The sequence below is a fragment of the Kogia breviceps genome, chromosome 1 (assembly GCF_026419965.1).
Source record: "Kogia breviceps isolate mKogBre1 chromosome 1, mKogBre1 haplotype 1, whole genome shotgun sequence".
Lineage (NCBI taxonomy): Eukaryota > Metazoa > Chordata > Mammalia > Artiodactyla > Physeteridae > Kogia > Kogia breviceps.
Genome location: NC_081310.1, coordinates 37,978,839 through 38,004,858, shown reverse-complemented (window position 1 = coordinate 38,004,858; position 26,020 = coordinate 37,978,839). Strand labels below are relative to the sequence as shown.

The window sequence follows — 26,020 nt, the reverse complement described above, 5'->3', positions numbered from 1 at the left end:
TGTTTCTGGTTTTTGTAGCTTCCTCTTTTCCTGTACACAGTACTCTCAGATTGTTTGTCTTTAGCCCCTTAGGGGAGGCAGCCTACCTAATCCATGGTCCAGCAAAATGAAAGCCAGTGATAACCACGAAACATTTCAAAATAGAGTTGAAATGAGCTTCTTTCCTAGCAACATATGGATTATATACCAGTTTCTACAATTTTATATTAGAAAATAATAGCATATAAATCTAAAATAGCACAGCAATTATGCTAATTTACTTTTAAAAATATGTTGTCAGTTATTTAGAAACACAGGTTCCCAAGCAGCTCATCACCAAAGGAGTATCTCTCTAAAGAAAACTGGTGGTGGTGATGGACAGATAGGAGGTGAGGATTATGCATATATTTGCTTTAGCAAAAGAGATGCTAGATGATTCACTTCTGAATTACAATTCATACAGGACTTGAAACATAGTTATTGAGAAAATAATACACTGCTGATGTAAATATGTGGTATTGTACTATAGGAGGTCAGCAAAACAACTCACAACAAATGAAATTAATTACCGTGAAGCTAAAGTGAGAGCATTTTATTGTTAAAACTAATAATATCAGTATTTGAAGACCAAGATGACCTCAGTGCAACACTAATAATGCAATATGAACTAAATGTCCTTCCCTCAAATCATCAGAAGTTAAACTACTGGTGCTTGTGCAATATCACAGGAGTTCTGCAAGGTGTGGAGGCCAGTGAAATAATGCACTGGCATTCTCAGTAAGTTGTTTTGTCTTATAAAACCCAAATTTCAGTACTTTTAAAACATTCACTTAATAGATTTAAAAACTGCCCATAAGAACTGCAGAAATGACCTATAATTTTGGGTCAGCTTTTTGGCCATCAGTACCCAGGGAGCTTTGGTCTATATTTTGATTACTCTTCTTAATGAGGAATGATCAACTCAAGAAATTTCCACAGGAATAGGGAAAGTTTATCAACAAACTTTTTGTTTGTGCAAAACAGAGAGAATAGGAGATAAAACAACAACAACAACAAAAAATCCTCCAGGCAACCACCTCCTACCCAGGCTGCCAAGGGTGGCTGGTCCCCCAGGACATCCTTCCTTTTTGCCTCTGAGGTTTCAGGATGCACAGAGCAGTTAGAAGGCACCTCCCTCGAGATGGCAGGTGGTGTCACAGCTGCTCTGGACTCTGGGCTCACAGTGCCTTGACCAGCCCAAATAGAGAGGGAGCTTGCAACCATGGGAATGAGGCAGAGGTGAAGACACTTCTTATTTTTGTATCCCCTGGCCGAGTACAGTGACTGGTACAAAATAGTTGCCTAATAAACATAGAACAAACAAATTCAGGCCTCAGCTTACTTTACCAGCACCATATCCATAAACCTGCATTCATCAGCTCATATGCTCTTTTCAACCACAGCTGTAGCAATGTATGAAGTAACTCTTTCCAGTCCAAGATTAATTTCTGCTCAATGCTTGGTGTCCCAACCCTCTTCTACTCTCAGGACACATAACATTGCCTCTGTGTCTACCTCAGCTTCCGCAGATTTATTTTGATTCTAAAAATCCCCTTCACAGAAATACATAGTTTTATGAAACCCCTTAGAAATTTATTAAATTATTTCATTATTTTACATAATACGATTAAAAGGGGAATTTTAAGTTAAAACATTTTATTTGAAATAAGTATATATTTAAGGATTATAATATAAAATTTATTTTAAATGTTCTTGAACCTAAAACTACTCTAAAAAACAAAGTCTTTTAAAAAATATGATGAGTATTTGCAAAGTCTCTAAGTACCACTCCATAAGACACTTAATAATTTCTTTTGAGCAGAGAGACCTGGCAGATCCCACCTTGACCTAGTGGTCCAAGTCCACACTGCCAGTGACAGGACAAACTGACAGCATGTACCCCTCAACACAATGCACCAAGAAGGACACTTGGGATTCCTGCCCCAAATATACAGGCTCAATCTAATCCTGAGGAAACATCAGACAAACCCACACTGAGGACCATTATGTAAAACAATCGAGCGGTTCTCATCAAAACTGTCAACTCTGGGAATTCCCTGGAGGTCCAGTGGTTGGGACCCCATGCTTTCACTGCCAAGGGCCCCGGTTCAATCCCTGGTCAGGGAACTAGGATCCCACAAGCCGCATGGCGTGGCCAAAAAAAAAGAAATAGAAAAAAAAATTTTTTTTTTAAGTGTCAAGTTTGTGGATGATGGAAAAATACTGAGGAACTGTCACAAATCAGGTTTCTCCACTCAAAGGAAATTATTAAGGGTCTAAAGACCACTAAAGAGACATGAGAACTAAATGCAGCATAGGATCTTAGATCAGAATTAGAATATTAGGGGAAAAACTGGTGAAATTCCCATAGGGTCTAGAGATTAGTTTCTAGTATTGAATCAATACTAATTTTCTGGGTCAGATAACTGTATTGTGGTTTTGTAAGAGGCTGACACTGTGAGCAACTGGACGAAGGGTATACAGGCACTCTCAATTACTTTTGCATCTTTTTACAAGTCTAAAATTACTTCAAAATAAAAAACTAAATAAATGTTATTTTCCTATGTAACAAATGACAGCTATTCATTTCATAAATTCTTACTGAATTAATTATGTAAGAAAAAAGGTAAAACTGGCCAATAACGTTTTTTAAAAATGTGTTCTAAAATGTATATTTGAGGGCTTCCCTGGTGGCGCAGTGGTTGAGAGTCTGCCTGCCGATGCAGGGGACACGGGTTCGTGTCCCGGTCCGGGAAGATCCCACATGACGTGGAGCGGCTGGGTCCGTGAGCCATGGCCACTGAGCCTGCGCGTCCGGAGCCTGTGCTCCGCAATGGGAGAGGCCACAACCGTGAGAGGCCTGCGTGCCGCAAAAAAATAAATAAATAAAATAAAATGTATATTTGAAATTAAATCCATATATAGAACAAAAACATATAAAAGAGCTCCATGATATTTTTTTTGAATTCTTAACTTTTTAATGTAAAATTCCACTGTTACTTTTATAGATTCCTCATTTTAGTTTTGACTATTTTTTAGAGCAATTAAAGATTCAGAGAGAAACTGAGGGGAAGATACAGACACTTCTCATACACATTTCCCACACGTTCATAGCCTCCCCCATTAAGCAACATCCTCCACTAGAGTGGCACATTTGTTACAACTGATGAACCTACATTGGCACATCATAATCACCCAAAGTCCACAGTTTACATTAGGGTTCACTCTTGGTGTTGTACATTCCATGGATTTGGACAAATGCATAATGACATGTATCAATTTATAGTATCATACAGAGAAGTTTCACTGCCCTACAAAAAACCTCTGTGCTCCACCTATTCACCCAACCCCTAACCCCTGGCAACCACTGATCTTTTTCTTGTCTCCATATTTTTGCCTTTTTGAGAATATCACATAGTTGGAAAACATACAGTATATAATTCTTTCAGATTTGCTTCTTTCACTTAGTAACATGCATTTAAGTTTCCTCCAGGTGTTTCCATGACCTGATAGCTCATTTCCTTTTAGTGCTGAAGAATATTCCATTGTCTGGATGTACCACACTTTTTATCCATTCACCTACTGAAGGGCATCTTGGTTTCTTCCAAGTCTTGGCAATTATGAATAAAGTTGCTGTAGACATCCATGTGCAGGTTTTGTGGTGGACATAACTTTTAAACTCCCTTCGGTAAATACCAAGGAGCACCATTGCTGGATTGTATGCTTGGTTTTACAAGAAACTGCCAAACCGTCTTCCAAAGTGACTGTACCATTTTGCTCTCCTACAAGCAATGAATTAAAGTTCCTTTTGCTACAAAGACTTATCAGCATTTGGTGGTGTCAGTGTTCCAGATTTTTGCCATTCAAATAGGTGGGTAGTGGTATCTCACTGCCATTTTAACTTGCATTTCCCTGATGACATACGACATGGAGGATTTTTCATATACTTATTTGCCATCTGTATCTCTTCTTTGGTATCTGTCAAGGTCTTTGGTCCATTTTTTAACTGGGTTGTTTGTTTTCTTGTTCTTGAGCTTTAAGTGTTCTTTGTATATTTTGGGTAACTGTCCTTTATCAGATAGATATGTCTTTTGCAAACATTTTCTCTTAGTATGTGGCTTGTCTTCTCATTCTCTTGACATTGTCTTTCTCAAAGCAGAAGTTGTGAATTTTAATGAAGTCCATCTTACTAATTCTTTCTTTCATGGGTCATGCTTTTGATATATCTAAAAGGTCATCACCATTCCCAAGTTCATCAAGGTTATCTTCTAGGAGTTTTATAATTTTGCGTTTTATATTTAGGTCTGTGATCCATATTGAGTTAATCTCATAGAAGGTGTAAGATCTGTGTCTACATTCATTTTTCTCTATGTGGATGTCCAGTTGTTCCAGCATTATATTTTGAAAGGACTGTCTTTGCTCCACTGTACTGCCTTTGCTACTTTGTCAAAGGTTGGGTGACTATGTTTATGTGGGTCTATTTCTGGGCTCTCTATTCTGTTTCATAGATATATTTGGTTTGTTCTTTCTTAAATACTACACTGTCTTAATTGTTGTAGGTTTATAGTAAGTTGGAAGTCAGGTAGTATCCAGTCCTCCAACGTTGTTCTTCATTATATTGAAATTGTTTTGGCTACTTTGGGTCTTTTGCCTCCCCATACAGAAACTTTAGAAGCAGTTTGTCCCCATCCACAAAATACCTTGCTGGGATTTTGATTGCACTTGTATTAATATACAGATCAAGTTGGGAAGAACTGATATCTTGACAATATTGAGTCCTCTTTTTATTTTTTTTCTTTTTCCTCCACTCTTTTTTAGATCCTATTTCCACATAGGTCATTACAGAATATTGAAGAGAGTTCCCTGTGCTATTCAGTAGGTTCTTATTAGTTACCTATTTTATATATAGTAGTGTGTACATGTCAATCCCCATCTCCCAATTTATCCCTCTCCCCACTTTCTCCTGTGGTAACCACAAGTTTGTTTTTTATATCTGTGACTTTATTTCTGTTTTGTAGATAAGTTCATTTGTACCATTTCTTTAGATTCCACATATAAGTGATATCACATGATATTTGTCTGGCTTACTTCACTCAGTATGGCAAGCTCTAGGTCCATCCATGTCACTGCAGATGGCATTATTTCATTTTTTATGGCTGAGTAATATTCCACTGTATATATGTACCACATATTCTTTATCCATTCCTCCATCAATGGACGTTTAGGCTGCTTCCATATCCTGGCTGTTGTAAATAGTGCTGCAATGAACATTAGGGTGCATGTATCCTTTTTAATTATGGTTTTCACTGGATATATGCCCAGGAGTGAGATTGGTAGATCATATGGTAGCTCTATTTTTAGTATTTTAATGAATCTTCATACTTTTCTCCATAGTGGCTGTAACAATTTACATTCCCACCAAGAGTATAGAAAGTTTCCCTTTTCTCCACACCTTCTCCAGCATTTATTATTTGTAGATTTTTTTATGATGGTCTTTCTAACTGGTGTGAGCTGATACCTCACTGTAGTTTTGATTTGCATTTTGCTAATAATTAGTGATGCTGAGCATCTTTTCATGTGCCTCTTGGCCATCTGTATGTCTTCTTTGGAGAAATGTCTATTTAGATCTTCTCCCCATTTTTGGCGTTGGGTTGTTTGTTTTTTTGATATAGAGCTGCAGAAGCTGTTTGTATATTTTGTAGATTAATTCCTTGTCGGTTGCTTCATTTGAAAATATTTTCTCCCATTCTGTAGGTTGCCTTTTTGTTTTGTTTATGGTTTCCTTTGCTGTGCAAAAGTTTTTAAGTTTAATTAGGTCCCATTTGTTTATTTTTGTTTTTATTTCCATTACTCTAGGAGGTGGATCAAAAACAATCTTGCTGTGATTTATGTCAGAGTGTTCTGCCTATGTTTTCCTCTAAGAGTTTTATAGTATCCGGTCCTACATTTAGATCTTTAATCCATTTTGAGTTTGTTTTTGTGTTCAGTGTTAGGTAGCATTTTAATTTCATTCTTTACAGGTAGCTGTCCAATTTTCCCAGCACCACATATTGAAGAGACTGTCTTTTCTCCATTGTATATTCTTGCCTCCTTTGTCATAAATTAGATGACCACAGGCATGTGGGTTTATCTCTAGATTTTCTATCTTTTTCCATTGATCTATATTTCTATTTTTTTGGTGCCAGTACCATACTGTTTTTTTTTTTTTTTTTTTTTTTTGCGGTACACAGGCCTCTCACCGCTGTGGCCTCTCCCTTTGAGGAGCACAGGCTCCGGACGCGCAGGCTCAGCGGCCGTGGCTCACGGGCCCAGCCACTCCGCGGCACGTGGGATCCTCCCGGACCGGGGCACGAACCCGCGCCCCCTGCATCGGCAGGCGGGCTCCCAACCACTGCGCCACCAGGGAGGCCCTACCATACTGTTTTGATTACTGTAACTTTGTAGTATAGTCTGAAGTCAGGGAGTCTGATTTCTCCAGCTCTGTTTTTCTTTCTCAAGATTGCCTTGGCTATACAGGGTCTTTTGTGTTTCCATACAAATTGTAAAGCTTTTTGTTCTACTTTTGTGAAAAATGCTATTGGTAATTTGATAGGGATTGCATTGAATCTGTAGATTACTTTGGGTAGTATAGTCATTTTGACAATATTGATTCTTCCAATCCAAGAACAAGGTATGGCTCTCCATCTGTTTGTGTCATCTTTGATTTCTTTCATCAGTATCTTATAGTTTTCTGAGTACAGGTCTTTTGCCTCCTTAGGTAGGTTTATTCTTAGGTATTTTATTCTTCTTGCTGTGATGGTAAATGGGAGTGTTTCCTTAATTTCTCTTTCTGATCTTTCATTGTTAGTGTATAAGAATGCAAGAGATTTCTGTGTATTTATTTTGTATCCTGCAAATTTACCAAATTCATTGATGAGCTCTAATAGTTTTCTAGTAGCATATTTAGGATTTTCTATGTATCATATCATCTGCAAGCAGTGACAGTTTTACTTCTTCTCCAATTTGAATTCCTTTTATCTCTTTTTCTTCTCTGACTGCCATGGCTAGGACTTCCAAAACTATGTTGAATGAAAATGGCTAGAGTGGACATCCTTGTCTTCTTCCTGATCTTAGAGGAAATGCTTTCAATTTTTCACCATCGAGAATGATGTTTGCTGTGGGTTTGTCATATATTGCCTTTATTATGTTGAAGTAGGGTCCCTCTATGCCCTATGATAAAAACTTCTGGAGAGTTTTTATCATAAATGAGTGTTGAATTATGTCACGAGCTTTTTCTGCATCTATTGAGATTATCATATGGTTTTTATTCTTCAGTTTGTTAATGTGGTGTATCACATTGACTGATTTGCAGATATTGAAAAATCCTTGCATCCCTGGGATAAATTCCACTTGATCATGGTGTATGATCCTTTTAATGTGTTGTTGGATTTGGTTTGCTAGTATTTTGTTGTGGATTTTTACGTCTATATTTATCAATGATATTGGCCTGTAATTTTCTTTTTTTGTGATATCTTTGTCTGGTTTTGGTATCATGGTGATGGTGGCCTTGTAGAATGAGCTTGGGAGTGTTCCTCCCTCTGCAATTTTTGGGAAGAGTTTGAGAAGGATAGGTATTAATTCTTCTCTAAATGTTTGATAGAATTCACCTGTGAAGCCATCTGGACTTTTTGTTTGTTGGAAGAGTTTTAATCAGTTTCAATTTCAGTACTTGTTTGTGATTGTTCTGTTCGCATTTTCAGAACAATGTGATTGTTCTGTTCATATTTTCTATTTCTTCCTTGTCCAATCTTGCAAGGTTGTACCTTTCTAGGAATTTGTCCATTTCTTCTTGGTTGTCCATTTTATTGGCATATATTTGCTTGTAGTAGTCTCTTATGATCCTCTGTATTTCTGTTGTGTCCATTGTAACTGATCCTTTTTCATTTCTAATTTTATTGATTTGAGTCCTCTCCCTTTTTTTCTTTATGAGTCTGGCTAAAGATTTATCAATTTTGTTCATCTTCTCAAATAAACAACTTATAGTTTCATCCATCTTTGCTATTGTTTTCTGCACCTCTATTTCATTTATTTCTGCTGTGATCTTTATGATTTCTTTCCTTCTACTAACTTTAGGTTTTGTTTGTTTTTCTATCTCTAGTTGCTTTAGATGCAAGGTTAGGTTGTCTACTTGAGATTTTTCTTGTTTCCTGAGGTAAGATTGTATTGCTGTAAACTTCCCTCTTAGAACTGCTTTTGCTGCATCCCATAGGTTTTGGATTGTGGTGTTTTTATTGTCATTTGTCTCTAGGTATTTTTTTGATTTCCTCTTTGATTTCTTCAGTGATCCTTTGGTTATTTAGTAACATATGGTTTAGTCTCCATGTGTTTGTGTTTTTTACAGTTTTTTTCCTGTAATTGATTTCTAATTTCATAATCTGTAGTTGGAAAAGATGCTTGATATGATTTCAATTTTTTTTTTAATTTACAGAGGCTTGATTTTTGGCCCAAGATGTGATCTATCCTAGAGAATGTTCCATGTGTACTTAAGAAGAAAGTGTATTCTGCTGCTTTCAGATGGAATGTTCTATAGATATCAGTTAAGTCTATCTGGTCCAATGTGCCATTTAAGGTTTGTGTTTCCTTATTAATTTTCTTTCTGGATGATCTGTCCATTGGTGTAAATGGGGTGTTAAAATCCCCCACTATTATTGTGTTATTGTCCATTTCCCCTTTGATGGATGTTAGCATTTGGCTTATAAATTTAGGTGCTCCTACGTTTGGTGCATATAATTTACAATTTTTATACCTTCTTGGATTGATCTCTTGATTATTATGTAGTATCCTTCCTTATCTCTTATAACAGTCTTTATTTTAAAGTCTATTTTGTCTCATATGAGTATTGCTACTTCAGCTTTCTTTTGATTTCCATTTGCATGGAATATCTTTTTCCATCCCCTCACTTTCAGTCTGTATGTGTCCCTAGGTCTGAAGTGGGTCTCTGTAGACAGCATATCCATTCAGCCAGTCTACGTCTTTTGGATGGAGCATTTAATCCATTTGCATTTAAGGTAATTATCAATATGTAGAGTCCTACTGCCATTTTCTTAACTGTTCTGGGTTTTATTTTTTTCTTCCCTTACTCTTTTGTTGCCTTCTCTTGTGGTTTGATGATCATCCTTAGTGTTGTGTTTGGGTTGCTTTTTCTTTCTTGTTTGTGTATCTATTGTAGTTTTTGGGTTTGCTATTCCCATGAGGTTTTAATTTAGCAGTCTATATATGTACAAGGTTGTTTTAATTTGCTAGTTTCTTTCCCGCCTACGAAAGTTCCTTTAGCATTTGTTGTAAAGCTGATTTCATGGTGCTGAATTCTCTTAGCTTTTGCTTGTCTGTAAAGCTTTGGTTTTCTCCATCAAATCTGAATGAGAGGCTTGCTGGGTAGAGTATTCTTGGTTGTAGGTTTTTCCCTTTCATCACTTGAAATATATCATGCCACTCTATTTCTGGCCTGCAGAGTTTCTGCTGAAAAATCAGCTGATAATAATAATCAGGATTACCTCATATGTTTTTTGTTGTTTTTCCCTTGTTGCTTTTAATATTTTTTCTTTGTCTTTGATTTTTGCCTGTTTGATTAATATGTGTCTTGGCATGTTCCTCCTTGGGTTCATCCAGTGTGGGATTCTCTGTGCTTCCTGGACTTAGTGAGTGTTTCCTTTCTCATGTTAGGGAAGTTTCTGGCTAAAATATCTTCAATTATTTTTTTCAGGCTCTTTCTCTTTCTCTTCTCCTTCTGGTACCCCTATAAGGAGAATGTTTGTGTGTTTATTATTATCCTGGAGATCCCTAAGACTGTCCTCATTTCTTTTCATTCCTTTTTCTTTATTCTGTTCTGTGGCAGGGATTTCCACCACTATGTCTTCCACCTCACTTATTCATTCTTCTGCCTCAGTTATTCTGCTATTGATTTCTTCTACTGCATTTTTCATTTCAGTTATTGTATTGTTCATCTGTTTGTTTGTGCTTTAAATCTTCTAGCTCCTTGTTAAACATTTCTTGTATCTTCTTGATCTATCCCTCCACTCTTTTTCCAAGATTTTGGATCATCTTTACTATCATTATTCTGAATTCTTTTTCAGGTAGATTGCCTATCTCCTCTTCATTTAGTTGTTCTTGTGGGTTTTTATCTTGTTCTTTCTTTTGTAATATATTTCTCTGTCATCTCATTTTGTCTAACTTTCTGTGTTTGTGGTGTCCTTTCCACAGGCTACAGGATTGTAGTTCTCTTGCTTCTGGTGTCTGCTCTCTGGTGGGTGAGTTTGGTCCAGGGGCTTATGCAGCCTTCCTGGTGGAAGGGACTGGTGCCTGCCCTCTCGTGGGTGCAGCTGGGTCTTGTCCCTCTGATGGGCAGGGCCACGTCCAGTGTTGTGTTTTGAGGTGGATGTGAGCTCAGTACGACTTTAGGCAGCCTGTCTTCTGATGGGTGGGGCTGTATTCCTATCTTGGTGGTTGTTTGGCCTGAGGTTTTCCAGCTTTGGAGCCGCAGGTTGTTGGGTGGGGCTGGGTCTTGGTGCCAAAATATGGACCTCTGGAAGATCTCACTCCAATCAATATTCCCTGAGGCTTCTGCTACCAGTGTTCTTGCCCTTGTGGTGAGCAATAGTCAACCTTCACCTCCCCAGGACACCCTCTAAGACCCCTAGGTAGGTGTAGCCCAGGTTGCTATTGAGGTACTGCTTTGTGCCGGATCCCGTGCATGTGAGACCTTGTGTGTGCCATCCAAGGGTTTAGTCTCTGTTTCTCCCAGTCCTATGGAGTTCCTGCACTCAAGCCCTGCTGGACTTCATGGCTAAATGGTCTGGGGGTTTTTCTACCCAATTCCAGACCCTCAGACTGTCTTGGAGGGCTATTTTATGTGGGAATGTCCCTACGTAGCCTGCATGGGTTTAATATTTTTTGGTGCGAGGGTCTTTTTTTTGTTTTGTTTTGTTTTGTTTTGTTTTGTTTTGTTTTGAGGTACGCGGGCCTCTCACTGTTGTGGTCTCTCCCATTGCAGAGCACAGGCTCCAGACGCGCAGGCTCAGCAGTCATGACTCACAGGCCCAGCCACTCCGCAGCATGTGGGATCTTCCCAGACCGGGGCATGAACCCGTGTCCCCTGCATCGGCAGGCGGACTCTCAACCACTGCACCACCAGGGAAGCCCAAGGGTTGTTTTTAGTATAAATGTTTGCCACCTCTTCCTCAGTGTATGCTGGCCATTATCCCCTTTATAGGAGATGTGACTGATGTTGTGGTGAATAGAGCCAGCACCGGATATTGAGCAAGGCCTCCCCTTTGTTCTGTGGTTGTCACTGCCCTGTCAGACATGGGGTCTGTTCCCTAGTTGTTGGAGTAGAGGCCCTCAGATCTGTTTCTTAGATTTGTTTCTGATCTGCAATGTGAGGTAGGTAGGATTGGAGTACTCCTGCTGGGAGGGAAGCCTCTGAGTATTCCTCCTCTGGACTTGTTCACCTGTGGCTGTGCTCTGTTATGTCACTTTTCACCTCTTGTGCAAGCTCTGTCACACTGTTGTTGGCACTGCTCTAGGCCCCACCTTAACTGTGGGTATGCTGGCAGTTGGCCCTGGTGTCTTTCAGATGTTGTTTTCACCAGGCCACCAGCACAGATCCACTTAAGTCAGGTCCCAGGATTGTAGTAATCATGGATTGGACCCACTGTGGGTGCTATGGGGGCAGCTCTGACTCTAGTCTGGCTCAACCCCCATGTGTATGTGCTGACAAAATCTACAGCTGCTAAAGCTAGGCCCATCTTGGTTGCAGGAGCACTGGCTGTTCATTCAGATGTTCTGTAGGCACTGAGTTTACAAAGCCAGTCGCAGCATTGTCAATTCATGGTTTGCACAGCTGTGTGGAGAGGTTTCAGCTTTTCTTTCTTAGTTGCACGGCCCCTAGGGCTCAGTTGTGGTTTCAGCCCCACCTCTGCTTGTGGGCCACCCATAGGGGTCTGCTGTCAAGGCTGCCCTGGAGCACAGGAGTCCACCCCGGCAAGGAGGGGTTGTGGCAGCAGCACGGTGGTGGGAGTCACAGGAGCCCTGGCAGCAACAGGCATGAGGGGGAGCTGGCGGCTGCAGGCACAAGAGAGTCGGCCCCAGTGGGGGCCCTTCCTAATACCCAGCCACAGGCGCGGGCGAGCCAGCACATCCCCATGTGCTGATGAGGCACATGGGGAAGCTGGCCCTGGTGGTGAGAAGGCATGTAAGGGAGCCAGCCGTCGCGGGCACGTGAGAGCAGGCCCTTGGGGGGAGGGGGGCCTCCTAGCACCCAGCCACAGGCAGGAAAGAGCAGGTCCCAGAGGGGTCTCCCTAGTGCCTGGCTGCCAGCATGATAGAACTGGCTCTGGTGGAGGCCCCTCCTAGTGCCCAGCCCCCTGCGCAAGAGGCTAGCCCTGGCAGGGGCCCCTCCTTGCACCCAGCCGCTGGCTCGAGAGGGCTGGCCCCAGCAGGGGCCCTTCCTAGTGCCCAGGGAGGCAGGGGTGGCACATGGGGAGAGAGCCTGCAATGGCAGCTCTGCCCCTTACACATCACTTAACAATGGTGCTTTGCTTCTATGGCAGTCTGGGTTTCCTCCACAGGCATTCCTGGTTGAAATGTCCTCACTCCCGTTCCCTCAGGCTGTCTCCTTATAGCCAACAGCAGTCCTCTACCCAGGTTTGCTCTCCAAACCCCACATTCCAGCACATAGCCCCCATCCTCACCGGGGACACGTCTAGGGCTGGCGCACACAGGGCTGTAGCACAAACCGTCTGTGTAGGTCTCACTCTGTCTTGCCTTCCACAGAACAGTTGCTGCACTCTCTTCTGATAGCCCCGAAGCCCCCCTTCTGTCCCAACTGATCTCCCCACCAGTGAGGGGGCTTCCCCAGATGCAGGAACCTCTTCTCTCCTCAAGCTCCACCCCAGGGCTGCCGTTCCCATCCTGCTTCCTCTCCTCTTCGTTCCCCCTTCTTCTTTCTTTCATCCTACTTGGTTATGGGGGATCTTTCTTGTCCTTTTTGGTGTCCAAGGTCCTCTGCCAGTGTTCAGCCAGTGCTCTGTGAGAACTGTTCCATTTGTAGATGTATTCTTGATGCATTTGTGGCTTGAGGTGAACTCCACATCCTCCTACTCCTCCACCATCTTGACCTCCTTTGATACTGAGTCTTCTTATCCATTAACCTGAATATCTCTCTATTTATTAGTTCTTCTTTAATTTCATTCATCAGAGTTTTATAGTTTTCCTCATCTAGATCTTGTACATAATTTGTTAGATTTATACCAAAACTTTTCATTTTAGGGTGGCTAATGTAAACGGTATTGTGTTTTTAATTTCAAATTCCACTTGTTCATTGCTGGTATATAGGAAAGCAAATAACTTTCAGATATTAACCTTGTATCTTGCAACCTTGCCATAATTGCTTTTTAGTTCCAAGAATTTTTCATCGGTTCTTTCAGATTTTCTACATAGATGATCATGTCATCTTGCAATCAAGAAAGGTTTTTTTTTCTCTTTCCTCCCAGTCTTTATACCTTTTATTTCCTTTCCTTGTCTTATTGCATTACTTCCAGTATGATGTTGAAAAGGATGGGTAAAAGGGAATAACCTGACTTACATCTGATCAATGGGGAAAGCTTTGAGTTTCTCACCATTAAGTATAATGTTAGCTGTAGGTTTTTTTTTTTTTAATTAAAGATATTCTTTATCAAGTTGAGAAAGTTTCCCTCTATTTCTAGTTTACTGAGAGTTTTTTAAAATCATGAATGTGTTTGGATTTTGTCAAAAGCTTTTTCTGCATCTATTAATGTGATCATGTGATTTTTCTTTTTTAGCTTATTGATGTGATAGATTACATTTAATTTTCAAATACTGAACCAGCCTTGCATACTTAGAATAAATCCTACTTGACTGTGGTGTGTAATTCTTTTTAAATGCTGTTGGATTCTATATGCCAATATTTTGTTTTTTCAAGCACTTCTCGGAAAATAATGAATAGTCCTCCAAAATTTAATGTTGAATTATATAAAAATCAATACTTTACTTCTTATTTTTAACACTAGCTTTCAAGGATAAAATTTCTTATTTTTAACACTAGTTTTCAAGGAATAAAATTTCTATTAGAAAGATACAGCTTACAGATTTGGTAAAGATCATTGTGAGGTAGTTTATAAAAGAATTACCAATTCTAAATTAATAATTAGTTTGCTACATTTCAATCAGCAGCTTCATGTCATCATTCAATGTTCTTTTAAATTATTTATTTATTTGTTATTATTATCTTTTTTATTTTGGCTGTGTTGGGTCTTTGTTGCTGTACGTGGGCTTTCCTCTAGTTGCGGCGAGCCAGGTCTATTCTTCATTGCGGTGCACGGGCTTCTCTTGTTGTGCAGCATGGGCTTTAGGCATACGGGCTTCAGTAGTTGTGGTACACGGGCTTAGTTGCTCCACAGCATGTGGGATCTTCCCAGACCAGGGATTGAACCCATGTCTCCTGCATTGGCAGGCGGATTCTTAACCACTGCGCCACCAGGGAAGTCCCCATTCAATGGTTTTTATGTATATAATTTAAACAATATACTACCATAAGTAATTTTTTAAAATGTGGAAGTGTATAACCAAAAAAAACCACCAGGATTTCTGGGGGTTGGTGACATAATACTCAATCACATGAGAACACATGAGTGCATTCAGCCCATTTCCACTAGCTCTAGGGCTTGCTCCCTCTGTATAGACTGTGGAGTTCTCACGTGGTTCTACTTTCTAGGGAGAAATATATGAATCAATACTTATTTTAAAATATAACTAAAAAGAAATACCACTACTATCTTTAGCCTGAATTCCCTGGTCTGCCTTTGTGGACACCAGGGGTTCCAAACTACCAGCTGGAAAATGTAACTTCCTGACTTTATAACTTTAATAATCTTGACAATCAGAATTTAATAAATTCACATCTACTGCAACTCAAAAAATTCTCTTTTCCAAAATGCCCCTCCCAGTACATCTACCCACCACCAGTTGGTTGGTCTGTCTCTTGCTTTCTCTTGCTTCCCTCTTTTCTGTGCACCCAAATCTTATGAAAAAGTGGTTTGAATTTGCTATTTCTATTTTTCAACTCACACTAAGATTTCAACCCATATTATATGATTTCTGTACCCATTCTTCCAATATAAATATTTTTGTTAACGTAACCAGTGCTGTCCATGTCACTAAGTCCAATGGATACTTTTCAGTCTTATTTAATCACTCAGCAGCATCTGGTAGATCACCTCCTCTTTCCTGAAGTATTTCCATCTGTCAGCATGCATGATAACAAGCCTTTTCAGTTTCTACTTATTTCTCAGGTTACCTTACCTTTAAAACTTTTGATGTTCTTTAGGATTCAGTAAGCCCATCTTCCTTCTCACTTTATTTCTCTAGGTGACCTCATTTACTCCCAAGGTTTCAAATATCCTCTGTAAGCCAGTGGGGATTTCTATCTCCAGCCCAGTCCTCACTCCTGAGCTTAGTCCCTTGTGTCCCCATGCTTATTCAACATACCCATTTGTACAATGCTCTTCAACATTAAATTCAACAGGGTCGAAACCTAACACTTGGTCTTATCCCAAACCCAGGCCATCTTGACCACAACCTGCTTATTTTGTGTATTTTCTATTCTCACTAAGTACTACCACTATGTACGTATTGCTCATGTCAGAAATATGGATGTGCACTCTTCTTTACCCAACATAGCCAATCAGTCATTAAGTCTTGTTTATTTCACCTCCTATATATTTCACCAATCTGTTTACTTCTAGCATCATTATTATCAGTTCAATCTAAGCCATCATCATCACTTGACTAACTGCTCTAGTAGCTCCCTAACTGGTCTTGTGTAAACACCATGGCTCTGCTCCAATCCATTATCTACTCTGGAGCTGGAATGCTATTTTTCAAATGCAAATTTGATCACATAATTCTCCTTTGTTTTTTTAAAAAATCTTTTAATATCTTCCTTTTAGTAAAAGGATAAAGTGAAAGGTCTACAATAAAAACTTAAAGGCCTTGTCTTTATCCGGCCCTCACCTGCCTCTCCAACTTCATCACATGCTATTCTTTCCATTACTCTTCATGTTAAACACAGTTGATTTCCTTCTTTAAAAGTCCTACCTCAGGACCTTCAATTTACAGTTTTCTTTTCTCTAGAAGAGGAGCTGGCAAATTTTTTTAGGAGAGGGCGAGAGAGTAAATATTTTAGGCTTTGTGAGCCAATAGGTCAGTCTCTGACTCACCTACTCAACTCTGACATTGTAGGGTGAAAGGAGCCACAGATAACATGTAAACAAATGAGCATGACTATGTTCCTGAGCCATACAAAATGGGCTTAGGCTGGGGTACAATTTGCCAGCTCCTGCCCTAGGACTAATAATCCCTATATTGCCACTCACAGATTCATTTCAAGTGTCATTTTTTTCATTGAAACTTTTTCTGATCAGGGTAGGTCACCTTATTAAATGTGCTTATACCACAAAGTATATTTCGCTTTCATATAACTAATCATTACTGCAATTAATTAGATATTTGTGAAATTCTCTTGTCAATATCTACCTTCCCTATAAGGCTGTAAACTCCATTAGACTAGGAATTATATTTACTTTGCTATTTTATTCCCAGCATGTGGTGGAGAACATGACACATGGTAGCAATCAAAATTATAGCCCAAGGTCCAAATCTTTTCACTCATTCTGTTGGCCTTCTAGCTAAGAATGGTTTTTGTCTTTTTAAAGGGTTGTAAAACAAAGCAAAAACAAAACAAAGACTACGTGACAGAGACTACTCGTGGCTTAAAATATTTTACTCTCTGGTCCTTTTCAGAAATAGTTTGCAGATCTCTGGCTTAGAAAATAAATGAATGATTAATACTTTATAAATATACTCATATTTTAATATTTTGGTGTCATTTTCTGACTACCTTTCCTCTCTTCAATAGAGAAAGTGACCAAATTTATAAACATTCCTCCTCCCCCTGCCGAGGGACTCTATGTTTACTTTAAAGTAAAAAATAATGATAGGGCTTCCCTGGTGGCGCAGTGGTTGAGAGTCCGCCTGCCGATGCAGGGGATACGGGTTCGTGCCCGGGTCTGGGAAGATCCCACATGCCGCGGAGCGGCTGGGCCCGTGAGCCATGGCCGCTGAGCCTGCGCGTCCGGAGCCTGTGCTCCGCAACGGGAAAGGCCACAGCAGTGAGAGGCCCGCGTACCACAAAAAAAAAACGGGCCCAGCTGCTCCGCGGCATGTGGGATCTTCCCGGACCCGGGCACGAACCCGTATCCCCTGCATCGGCAGGCGGACTCTCAACCACTGCGCCACCAGGGAAGCCCTGAACAATTGATTTTGAAACAGAGTAGGCCTGGGGTGTCTGGGGATGGGATAGAAATGGGGAGATGGATGCCAAGAAAACTATCTCCACTGGAAGGTTAACTGCTGTTATGTATGTGATTGCCGAGATATTTTTTCCTGGGTAATTCATCACTGTATAGAAATTAGGAATGACACATTTATAGTAAATAATAAGGGACTATGTTTTTCACATACAAAAAAATACTGCACATAAAAGGAAAGAAATTTGGAATCAAAAGATCATGATTCAAGTTTGAACTCTACCAACTTACTCAATATGGCACTTTGAGCAAATACATTAGTATCTCTCAGCTTGAGCTTCTCCATCTAGAAAAAGAGAGTAAATATTGATTCCATTTAGTAGGTGGCTATTATGAGCCAGGTGCTTTACATATATTATATTTGATCTTTATATCAAACTGCAAAGTGGCTATTGTTAGCTCCAATATATAGATGAAGAAACTGATGCTCAGAGAGGTTAAGTAACTTGCTCAAAGTATACCACTAGGAAGAACCAAAGGGTCTGGAGTCGAATTCTGACTCTAGCAATACATTTAACCTTCTTAGGCCATACACGTCTTATCTTACAAAAATACATAGAAAATCTAATTTCTAGAAGAGAAGTTTTGAAATTCCTGCATATTACATTACCAGCTTGCACCTTAAAGGTAGATGGTTTTCCTACAATGTTCTATATTAAATCTACTTCTGTGTCTTTAGAGAATAGTAAAGAGGGAACGTGCTCTCCTCTCTGTGTATTATAAGAACAACCTAAATTGAGAAAGCATAAATATATAGAAATATTAGATTTTAAGCATGTTCCTTGAGTACCATAGTAACCATGAATTCTATTTATTCCACAGCAATTCTCATTCTGTTTTTGAACCAAACACATTCAATATGTGGCACATCAGTTGATTATTAAGTCTTTATTACCTTTGCTTCATTATCTCATGTAGTCTCCCATGCTGGACACACTGTTCCTCCAATTCATCATTTCTTCTCTGTAACTTTTCCAGTTTGTCATATGTATACCTTTTTTCTTGACTGAGCTGAGCTATTTCAGATCTAGAGAGGTATAAACACAGAAGTGACAGATGTTAAAGGTTCTTATTACCAGAGCATGTTTTTATTGTATAACCTTATCATTTTCTTGAACTCTGTACTTAAACATAACAGTGTCAATAAAAATTATTTTATGTAAAATAAAATATTTCAGAAATTACATAATGTCTAGTAGAAGGATATACACACTGCAGGAACTCAACTGGTAGACAGATAAAGGAATGACAACTTCAACAGAGATAGTTTTTTCAAGGAACAAGACAAAATAATAATAATCAAATCCTGTTTTTAAAAAGACAGCTATGAATTTACCAAATATTTAGTGAGTATCTATTACAGGCCAGCTACCATGCTGTTACAGGAACAACCCCAGGCCTAATTTCTGACAGAGAGTTGTTTCTTTTAATTAACACAGCTAATTTAATGGTACATGATTAAAATCATATAGTTTTAAAAAATGGTGGTTCTCTGCCCTCTGACTCCACCTCCAGCTTGTCAATGTAGTTACTAATATTTCAGTTTGTAGTTAAATCAGTATCAGTTTAATGTCATAACAACTACATAAATATTGGTCCTTGTTGTCTAAGGAGTATATTATGATTACACATGCATTTGTGTACATTTATTTTCCCTAAACAAGTGGGCTTTAGTGTAGAATGACTGAGTGGCAAGCCATCTTTTCTGATGGGAGATTCCCAATATTGTCAGTATCTGTAATTCTTTCCCCTGTGGCCATTCTGTTTCTCAAAAGAAGGATTCTCCATTTTCCTGCTTGTTGTGTACAACCCTAACCATCAGTGGTCTTCCTAGACCACTGGTTGGAAATAGAGGGGTGGTGTACTCACCTTTCAGAACGTAGACTTTTAATTAATTCCTCTATTCTAATTTCAGTGCAGCTATTTTCACCAGTGCCTGCTGGTTTAATCTCTTCAGAGAGGAAGCTCCTAGTTTTCTGGGTGGAGGAGGGATAGTCACCTGGCTGCATGGGGTGGGGGTAGAACTGTCAACTTTGGTTTCAGTCCTATATTCCACTCCTGCCTTCTAAGTCTTTCTGGGATCCTGAGAGCAGATCAGCTTGCTTCACATACAAGTATCTCTGTCTGCAGACATTTAAGACTCACCTTCCTCCATTTGCTAAGTGAGGTACCATTCCCCCAATTTTCTTTCTGTTTTCACATTATTTCATTTGGGATTACAAATATCTATCTACTTTGGTGATGACTGGTGTTTGTCAGGAAATAATGTTACTTCTTCAGTGTCTTGGATGGCCCTTTCAAGCCTCAAAATTTGAAGCTAAGAAAGACATCTGTCCAAGAAAAATTGTACTTTGTCCTTGATTTAATTAAACATTACTCCTTACTCCACCATCTCCTTATATTCCACTACCTCATAGGTTAGAACTGAAAGTTTAAAAGTCTTGCACATTAAAATACGAGTAGTTAGCAATTGGTTTGTTTCTTGAAGTTTATGTGAGATGCTTGATGTGAAATTATTTCCCTCCAAAGAAAGGATTCCTCCATTAGGTGACATAGCCATTTTTTTTTCCTGGAAAAGATTTGGAATTGCTAAGGGAATTTATCCCAAGGACCAAGCTGCTTCACATGGCATGACGCAATCGCTCGCTTTTAGTTCACCTCATTCCTCATTTTGTTTTCACCTTGGTTCAAGTTTCACCTCGAAGAAAGCTTGCTCTGATTAATACTTGCAGTTCTCAGTATGTCAGCACATTTTTTGAAACTACCTCTAGATTTATGCATACATTGGCTTATAATTTATTCCTGTGAATTGTGCTCTGTGCCTCATCCTTCTTGCTAGATTACAGATTATACATAAGGGCATGGATTATCTCATTTTCAAGCTCAGATTAAGCACTCAATCTACATTTACTTACATTTGAAATAGTCTAAATAAGTAAATAATGACCATGTCTATCCTTTCAAAATCACATACAATATAAAATAATTTAGGAGCAGTTATATGAAATTTTTAATTTAGTATTCTTCCACGATTAGTATTTCCTTTCACAATATGCACTATGCACTAAAATTCCAAAAGGACCAAAAATATCCTTAAACCAGATTAGAAAAAAATGCATAAGAATATTTATCTGTTCTCAGGTACTTTCCCAGAAAAACAAGTCACTTTTTAAAAGTCACGAAGGAAACATAGATTTTACAATATAAGAATATAAAGCTTTTACACACAACAAAATCAGGTTTTCATGAGCATGTTCCTTGTAGTGCTGTTTCTAGAAACAACCTTGCTCTGCAACCCAATATATGAAACCTTAACCAAGAAATGTATCAACAGATGATTAGTTATATTACTTAAAAAAAAAAAGAAATATCAAGATGCTCTTCTGATAATATGGCTATTTATTGGTATTATATATTGACCTAAAAATATGACATATTAGTAAAAAAGGAAAATACTAAAAATCAGCATAAGGTAATTCTCTTTTATAAAATAAAAAATATTTTGACATGTGTACCACATATTAATATTGATTATCTCTTGGTGTCCAGATTAGAAATATAAAATTTTTTTTTTCCTTTTCTGTATTTTCTGAATTTTTACAATGGACATGTATTGTAATATTTAAAACAAAAAATAAAGTCACCTTGATTTTGAAAAAATTCTTAAGAAACAAAAAGAACTGGGAACAAATTTTTCAAAATTAGAAAAAGGCGAATGTAGAAAATGAGACAAATGAATATTAGAAGCATTATATAATAAACTGCTATCCCCACTCTTCATCAAAATTCCAATTAAAAAAGTACAAGGGATATGAAAAATACAGAGGAAGAAACATAAATGATTAATAAACATTTATAAAACATTCAATTTCCCTATTATTCAAAGAAATGCCTAATAAAACATTTATTGTATGCCTACACTACACCAGGTAGTGGAATTCATCCTTTACATTATGATCTTAATTAATCCTTACCCTAAGGTAAGTGTTTATTCCCTTTTCTCTGGGAGGTAAACATGAGGTTTAATAATTCGCCTAAGGTCACCTAAATGGTGATTAGCCAAGCCCAGATACAAACACTGGTCTGTCCAACTCTAAAGGGGTTGTCCCACCCACTGTGCAACATGGCCCCTCACTCCTTTTTTGAAAAACCTCTCACTTCTTTTTGTCACAAACTGCTATGTACACATATATACTGAGCAGAATTTAGTGCAGTACTTGACCAAAGTCATACACATTAACAGCCTTAACAGGGTTCACAGTCTTTGGACCAGCAATCCCCTTTTAGACATCTCAAATAAGAAAATCATGAAAATATTCAGATTTATGTATAAAATTATTATTATATTATTCATTACATTTAAAAAGAGTTTAAAATTCTGATGAATTATTATTCATACAAATGATTCAACTAAAATTATGTTTCCTGAGTATTTACTGATATAGAAAAGTGTTCATCAGATAATATTAAGTAAAAAAAGCAGGATGTAAAACTATATATATATATATATACACATATGTATATCACTCACAATATAAATTCATGGTAACATACACATTTACCTACACATGGAAAATGACTGAAAGGAAACATGTCAAAAGTTAACGATAGTTAGCTGGATGGTAATGTTACAGGAAATTTTTTTCCTTAATTCTTCTTTTCATTTATAACCAAATGCCCTATATTGAGGATATATTATATACAGAATTTCAAAAATATAAATGTTAACTCTAAAGTGTATATTACTATCAGGTATTTTATTGCTACAGTACTTTTCTGCTTTGCATATTTTATATGTATGCTTTTCTTTGTTTATGATAGTAATTTGCCTACCAACTTCCAATGTTCAATAAAAATTTGGTATATGTACATGGACATCACCTTTTATCCGTCTAGAGTCCATGATATATTGAAAGAACTAGCAGTTTGCAAAGTTCAAAGAGTTTCTATGTTAGCTTGAGATTACATTTGTGGCATGATTATCCTAGTGTCATATAAAAAGAAAATTGATTCTAATCCATTTTCATAGAAAATTTAGGTAATTTCTGCCTTTACAGAAGCATGAACTTCTCACTGCATTTTTATATACCAGTTATACTGTGTAATTACATTTTCATGAAGTATAATATTTTACTACGATAATTAGGATTACAGTGATAATTGCTTTTTAAGGAAAAACATGGCCCCTTAATTTTTTACTCTTTTAGAGTCTCATTCAACTTTTGGTAATAATTAGCAGGGGCCAATATCAGTTTCTTCTTGTAGAATATAATTTTTGTAGCATCCCAAACTAACATCATCTAAACATGCCAGGGAAAAAAAAATAGTTGAACCGGGTATGTGTTCTTTACTTCAATTAAACTCACACAGTTGGATACCTACTGTTGCCAAAACAGTAATATAATTTATACATTATAATCCACACAGTAAAACTACACTAAAAGTCATTTAACAATATTTATAACACCATAAAATACAGTGTTAAAATATATGAACTGCAATATGTACCAAAATTATAAAATTTGTTTCTCATCATCAGTGATTAAAACCAGGATCATTGCTCTAGCCTCAATACCCACAACCCTGATGACAGATTAGAATTCAAATCTTAATGATCAATTTACAATTAACAAGATAGAAGTGAAACAAATTAAACCAACCATTATATATAACGAGACCCAATGGACTTCCATTGTTCCTCTTAATTACAAAACGCAAATCACAAATACACAATGGGTAGTGTTAGACATCAATCCTCGAACCTAGCAACCCAGAAAGTGACAATGATAGAAAAGAAAGAGAAGCAAAACCATGCAGACCCCAGTTCTATGCTCTATATCCTTTTCTTTTCACTGGGGCAAAAGTGTTGAGAGGTGAAAACCTAGCACATGCTGGATCTCCATTCTGCAGCTGGCAGAGGCTCCCTTCCTAGCCGGTGCCCAACCTCTCTGAGCTCTTCCCAGGCCACGTTTTAGATTGCACTGCAAACTGCACTGCAAACATTTTACTGCTGATTCATCTAAGTGCCTGGGGAGAGGGAACACCTCCTTCACTTTGATAAATAAAAATCACAGTTGCACCAAAGATATTTAAATATCTCCATTTACCAACTTCAGAAACAACCCTACCACTGCAATAAGCTCTCAGAGTCCTGGGGAATAAAGACAAAAGGGAGCTGAAGTTTATGTGTTTCATCTAAAATCAGCCAGAATGTCTGCCTAGTGCCAATTAAAAGCAAAATGGAATTACTTGTCTGATGCTCAAAAACAAGCTATATAAAATGCATGGAATTGGCAGTTCACTTTTAGTTTTAAAATGGGATGTGCCATTCATAAACCCTGGGGTTACAGACACCACCCGAGCAGTGCGGAAGGCATACTGTGCAGGAAGTACCGGCTCTTCACTGTGGAGGGCTTGCAGACAGCAGAAGCAAGAGGCACAGCCATAATGCGACTTACATCTACTTGGGGAGAAACACATATAACAGGACACACACACGGAGGAACCATTTCTAAACACTTTCATAAAGCAGCCTAGCATGAGGATGGGATGGAGAGTAAGAGTGTCTGGGATTGGTGCTCCTGGATTGTCAGCTTTCCCAGTGATTCTTCAGGGGCTCTAGTCAGAGGACTAGATCTGTGAGTTAAAAAAAAAAAAAAAAGCTTATTTTAAATGGTATGAATCCATTTAGTTAGTATGGGATTTTGAATAACATGAAACTCTTAGACAAAAAAAGAAACGTTTAAATTGTTAGTCAACATGAAATAAATACACTTACTTTCAGGAAAAATTTTACTGCAGTACTCTGAGGAAGACCTGGATTAAAATTACCATATGGTCTATATAATTGTTTTGGAGACTGTGCTTTCACAATGACAACAATTTAGAAAGCTCAAAAAACTTCAGGATTTCCTCACTTCAAAGCACAGGGGGAATTATTTATCCTAAAAGTTTAGTAGAGGGTATGTAGAGGCTCACTCCTGGAGGGCTTCTACAAGGCTTAATAAATGTATAGCTGTACTTTAAAAGAAACACTCTGAGCCCTTCAAGTTTTATAGGTGTTTTCAAAGCAAAGGTAATATCAAAATGGAGTGTCTTTCATGTCGGAAGCCAGAGTGAAATGAGAAATTAAGAGTAAACAAACAAACAACCGCCCCCCCCACCAAATCACAATTTATCCTATTTATAATGCTAATTTCTTGTGAGACACACAAAATGTACATTTTGTAAATTTTAGGGGCACTTAAAAGTTTTAACAGTAATAAGTTACAACTTATCTAGTCTTTATTATTTGCTAGGTTTTAGTTTCAGATCAACTTATAAAGTTACAGTAGATGTGTATTTTAACTCTTCAGACTTACAAGACAAGGTACCAGAGCAGGAGCTAAGACACAACCAAATCCACATTTTCCTGATCCTGCATTGCCTTCAAAAAGGTTTTCCATTGTGGTATAGACTTTATGTCTGTCAGAGAATTATGGCACTCAGACTCTGGCAAAGACAATAATAGCTAGGTGAAGTGATATCCTAATTGCCAGTCAAGACCCTTAAAATGATATCATCAATGACAGCAATAGCACCTATTGTTTACGTCTATGGGTCAAGCATGATGTTAGGTGCTATGTATATGTGTGTACCTATATACATCTCTCTAAATTTCTAATTCCCACCATAATCCTGCAACATAGTTTTTAAAAGGTTTTTACAGATGGAGAGGCTGAGGTTTGGAGAAATTAAGCGATGTACGCAAGGTTATGAAGCTAAGTGGCAGAGCAAGATTCAAACCTTGTTCCTTCTGAATTCCAAAGTGTTTTCTTACTGCACACTGCCTGTCATCAACAAAGGAATAGTCTGGAATCAGAGTCAGATCAGGATGGGGGGGGATAGTAGCACCATGCTTGTTAGTTTCATTCATTCATTCAGTAAATATGTATCAGGTGCCAGCTGTGTATCAGACATAAAGGAACACATTCAATTTATAAAGTAGCAGTCAGGAGCTAGAATCAGAAGTGAGAGGAGTTGAAGAGAAGAGAGGCTGAGGTTCAAATTCACTAGACTAGTACAGGGTAAACTGATAGACCTAGAACAGGAGAAAGAAGGCCTCAGGGCACATGGCACAGGTTAACCCAGGCTCACAGGTTAACCCTCACATGCCAAGTATGCTTACTTCTCCATGGAAATATAAAGATTAATTTTTCTTTCCTAAACTTTCCCATCATAACTACTTTGGCCTGGATTTTCTTTAGTAGTAGATATAAAATAATTATACTTATTGTAAGAAAGATCATAGGCTTTGGAACCAGAAATGTCTAAGTTAGAATTCTAGTACTCCTACTTACTAGCTATTTAAACACTCTGAGTATTGGTTTCCTCCTCTGTAAAAGAGGATAATAATTCATGTCTCAAGCTGTTATGAGAATTAAATAATATATAGCAAGCATATAGCTTCTCTTTCTCTTTTATACACTTCAATTTCCTCAATTATGTCTTCTTAGACAGCAAGATAATTAATAATCAATCCCAAAGCAATCTTAAGATAACACAATCTTTTAAGACCCAATTCAAAATAATTTTTTCTT

At 38.1% G+C, this 26,020-nt stretch overlaps 1 protein-coding gene across 6 annotated transcripts in view; it reads right to left on the bottom strand.

Annotated features, from left to right (window-relative positions):
• SDCCAG8 (SHH signaling and ciliogenesis regulator SDCCAG8) overlaps positions 1–26,020 on the bottom strand; it is a 268,459-nt gene that overhangs the window by 67,564 nt on the left and 174,875 nt on the right. For 5 of the 6 annotated variants that reach the window (XR_010840028.1, XR_010840016.1, XM_059079192.2 and 2 more), the window contains one exon: positions 18,337–18,468. Coding sequence is in view for 4 of the 6 variants with exons in the window: in XM_059079192.2 (XP_058935175.2) it covers positions 18,337–18,468 (132 nt within the window). In the remaining 2 variants the exon portion in view is untranslated. Of the gene's footprint in view, positions 1–17,672; positions 17,728–18,336; positions 18,469–26,020 lie in introns of all 6 variants that reach the window. The other variant, XM_067030708.1, reaches the window with a different exon arrangement.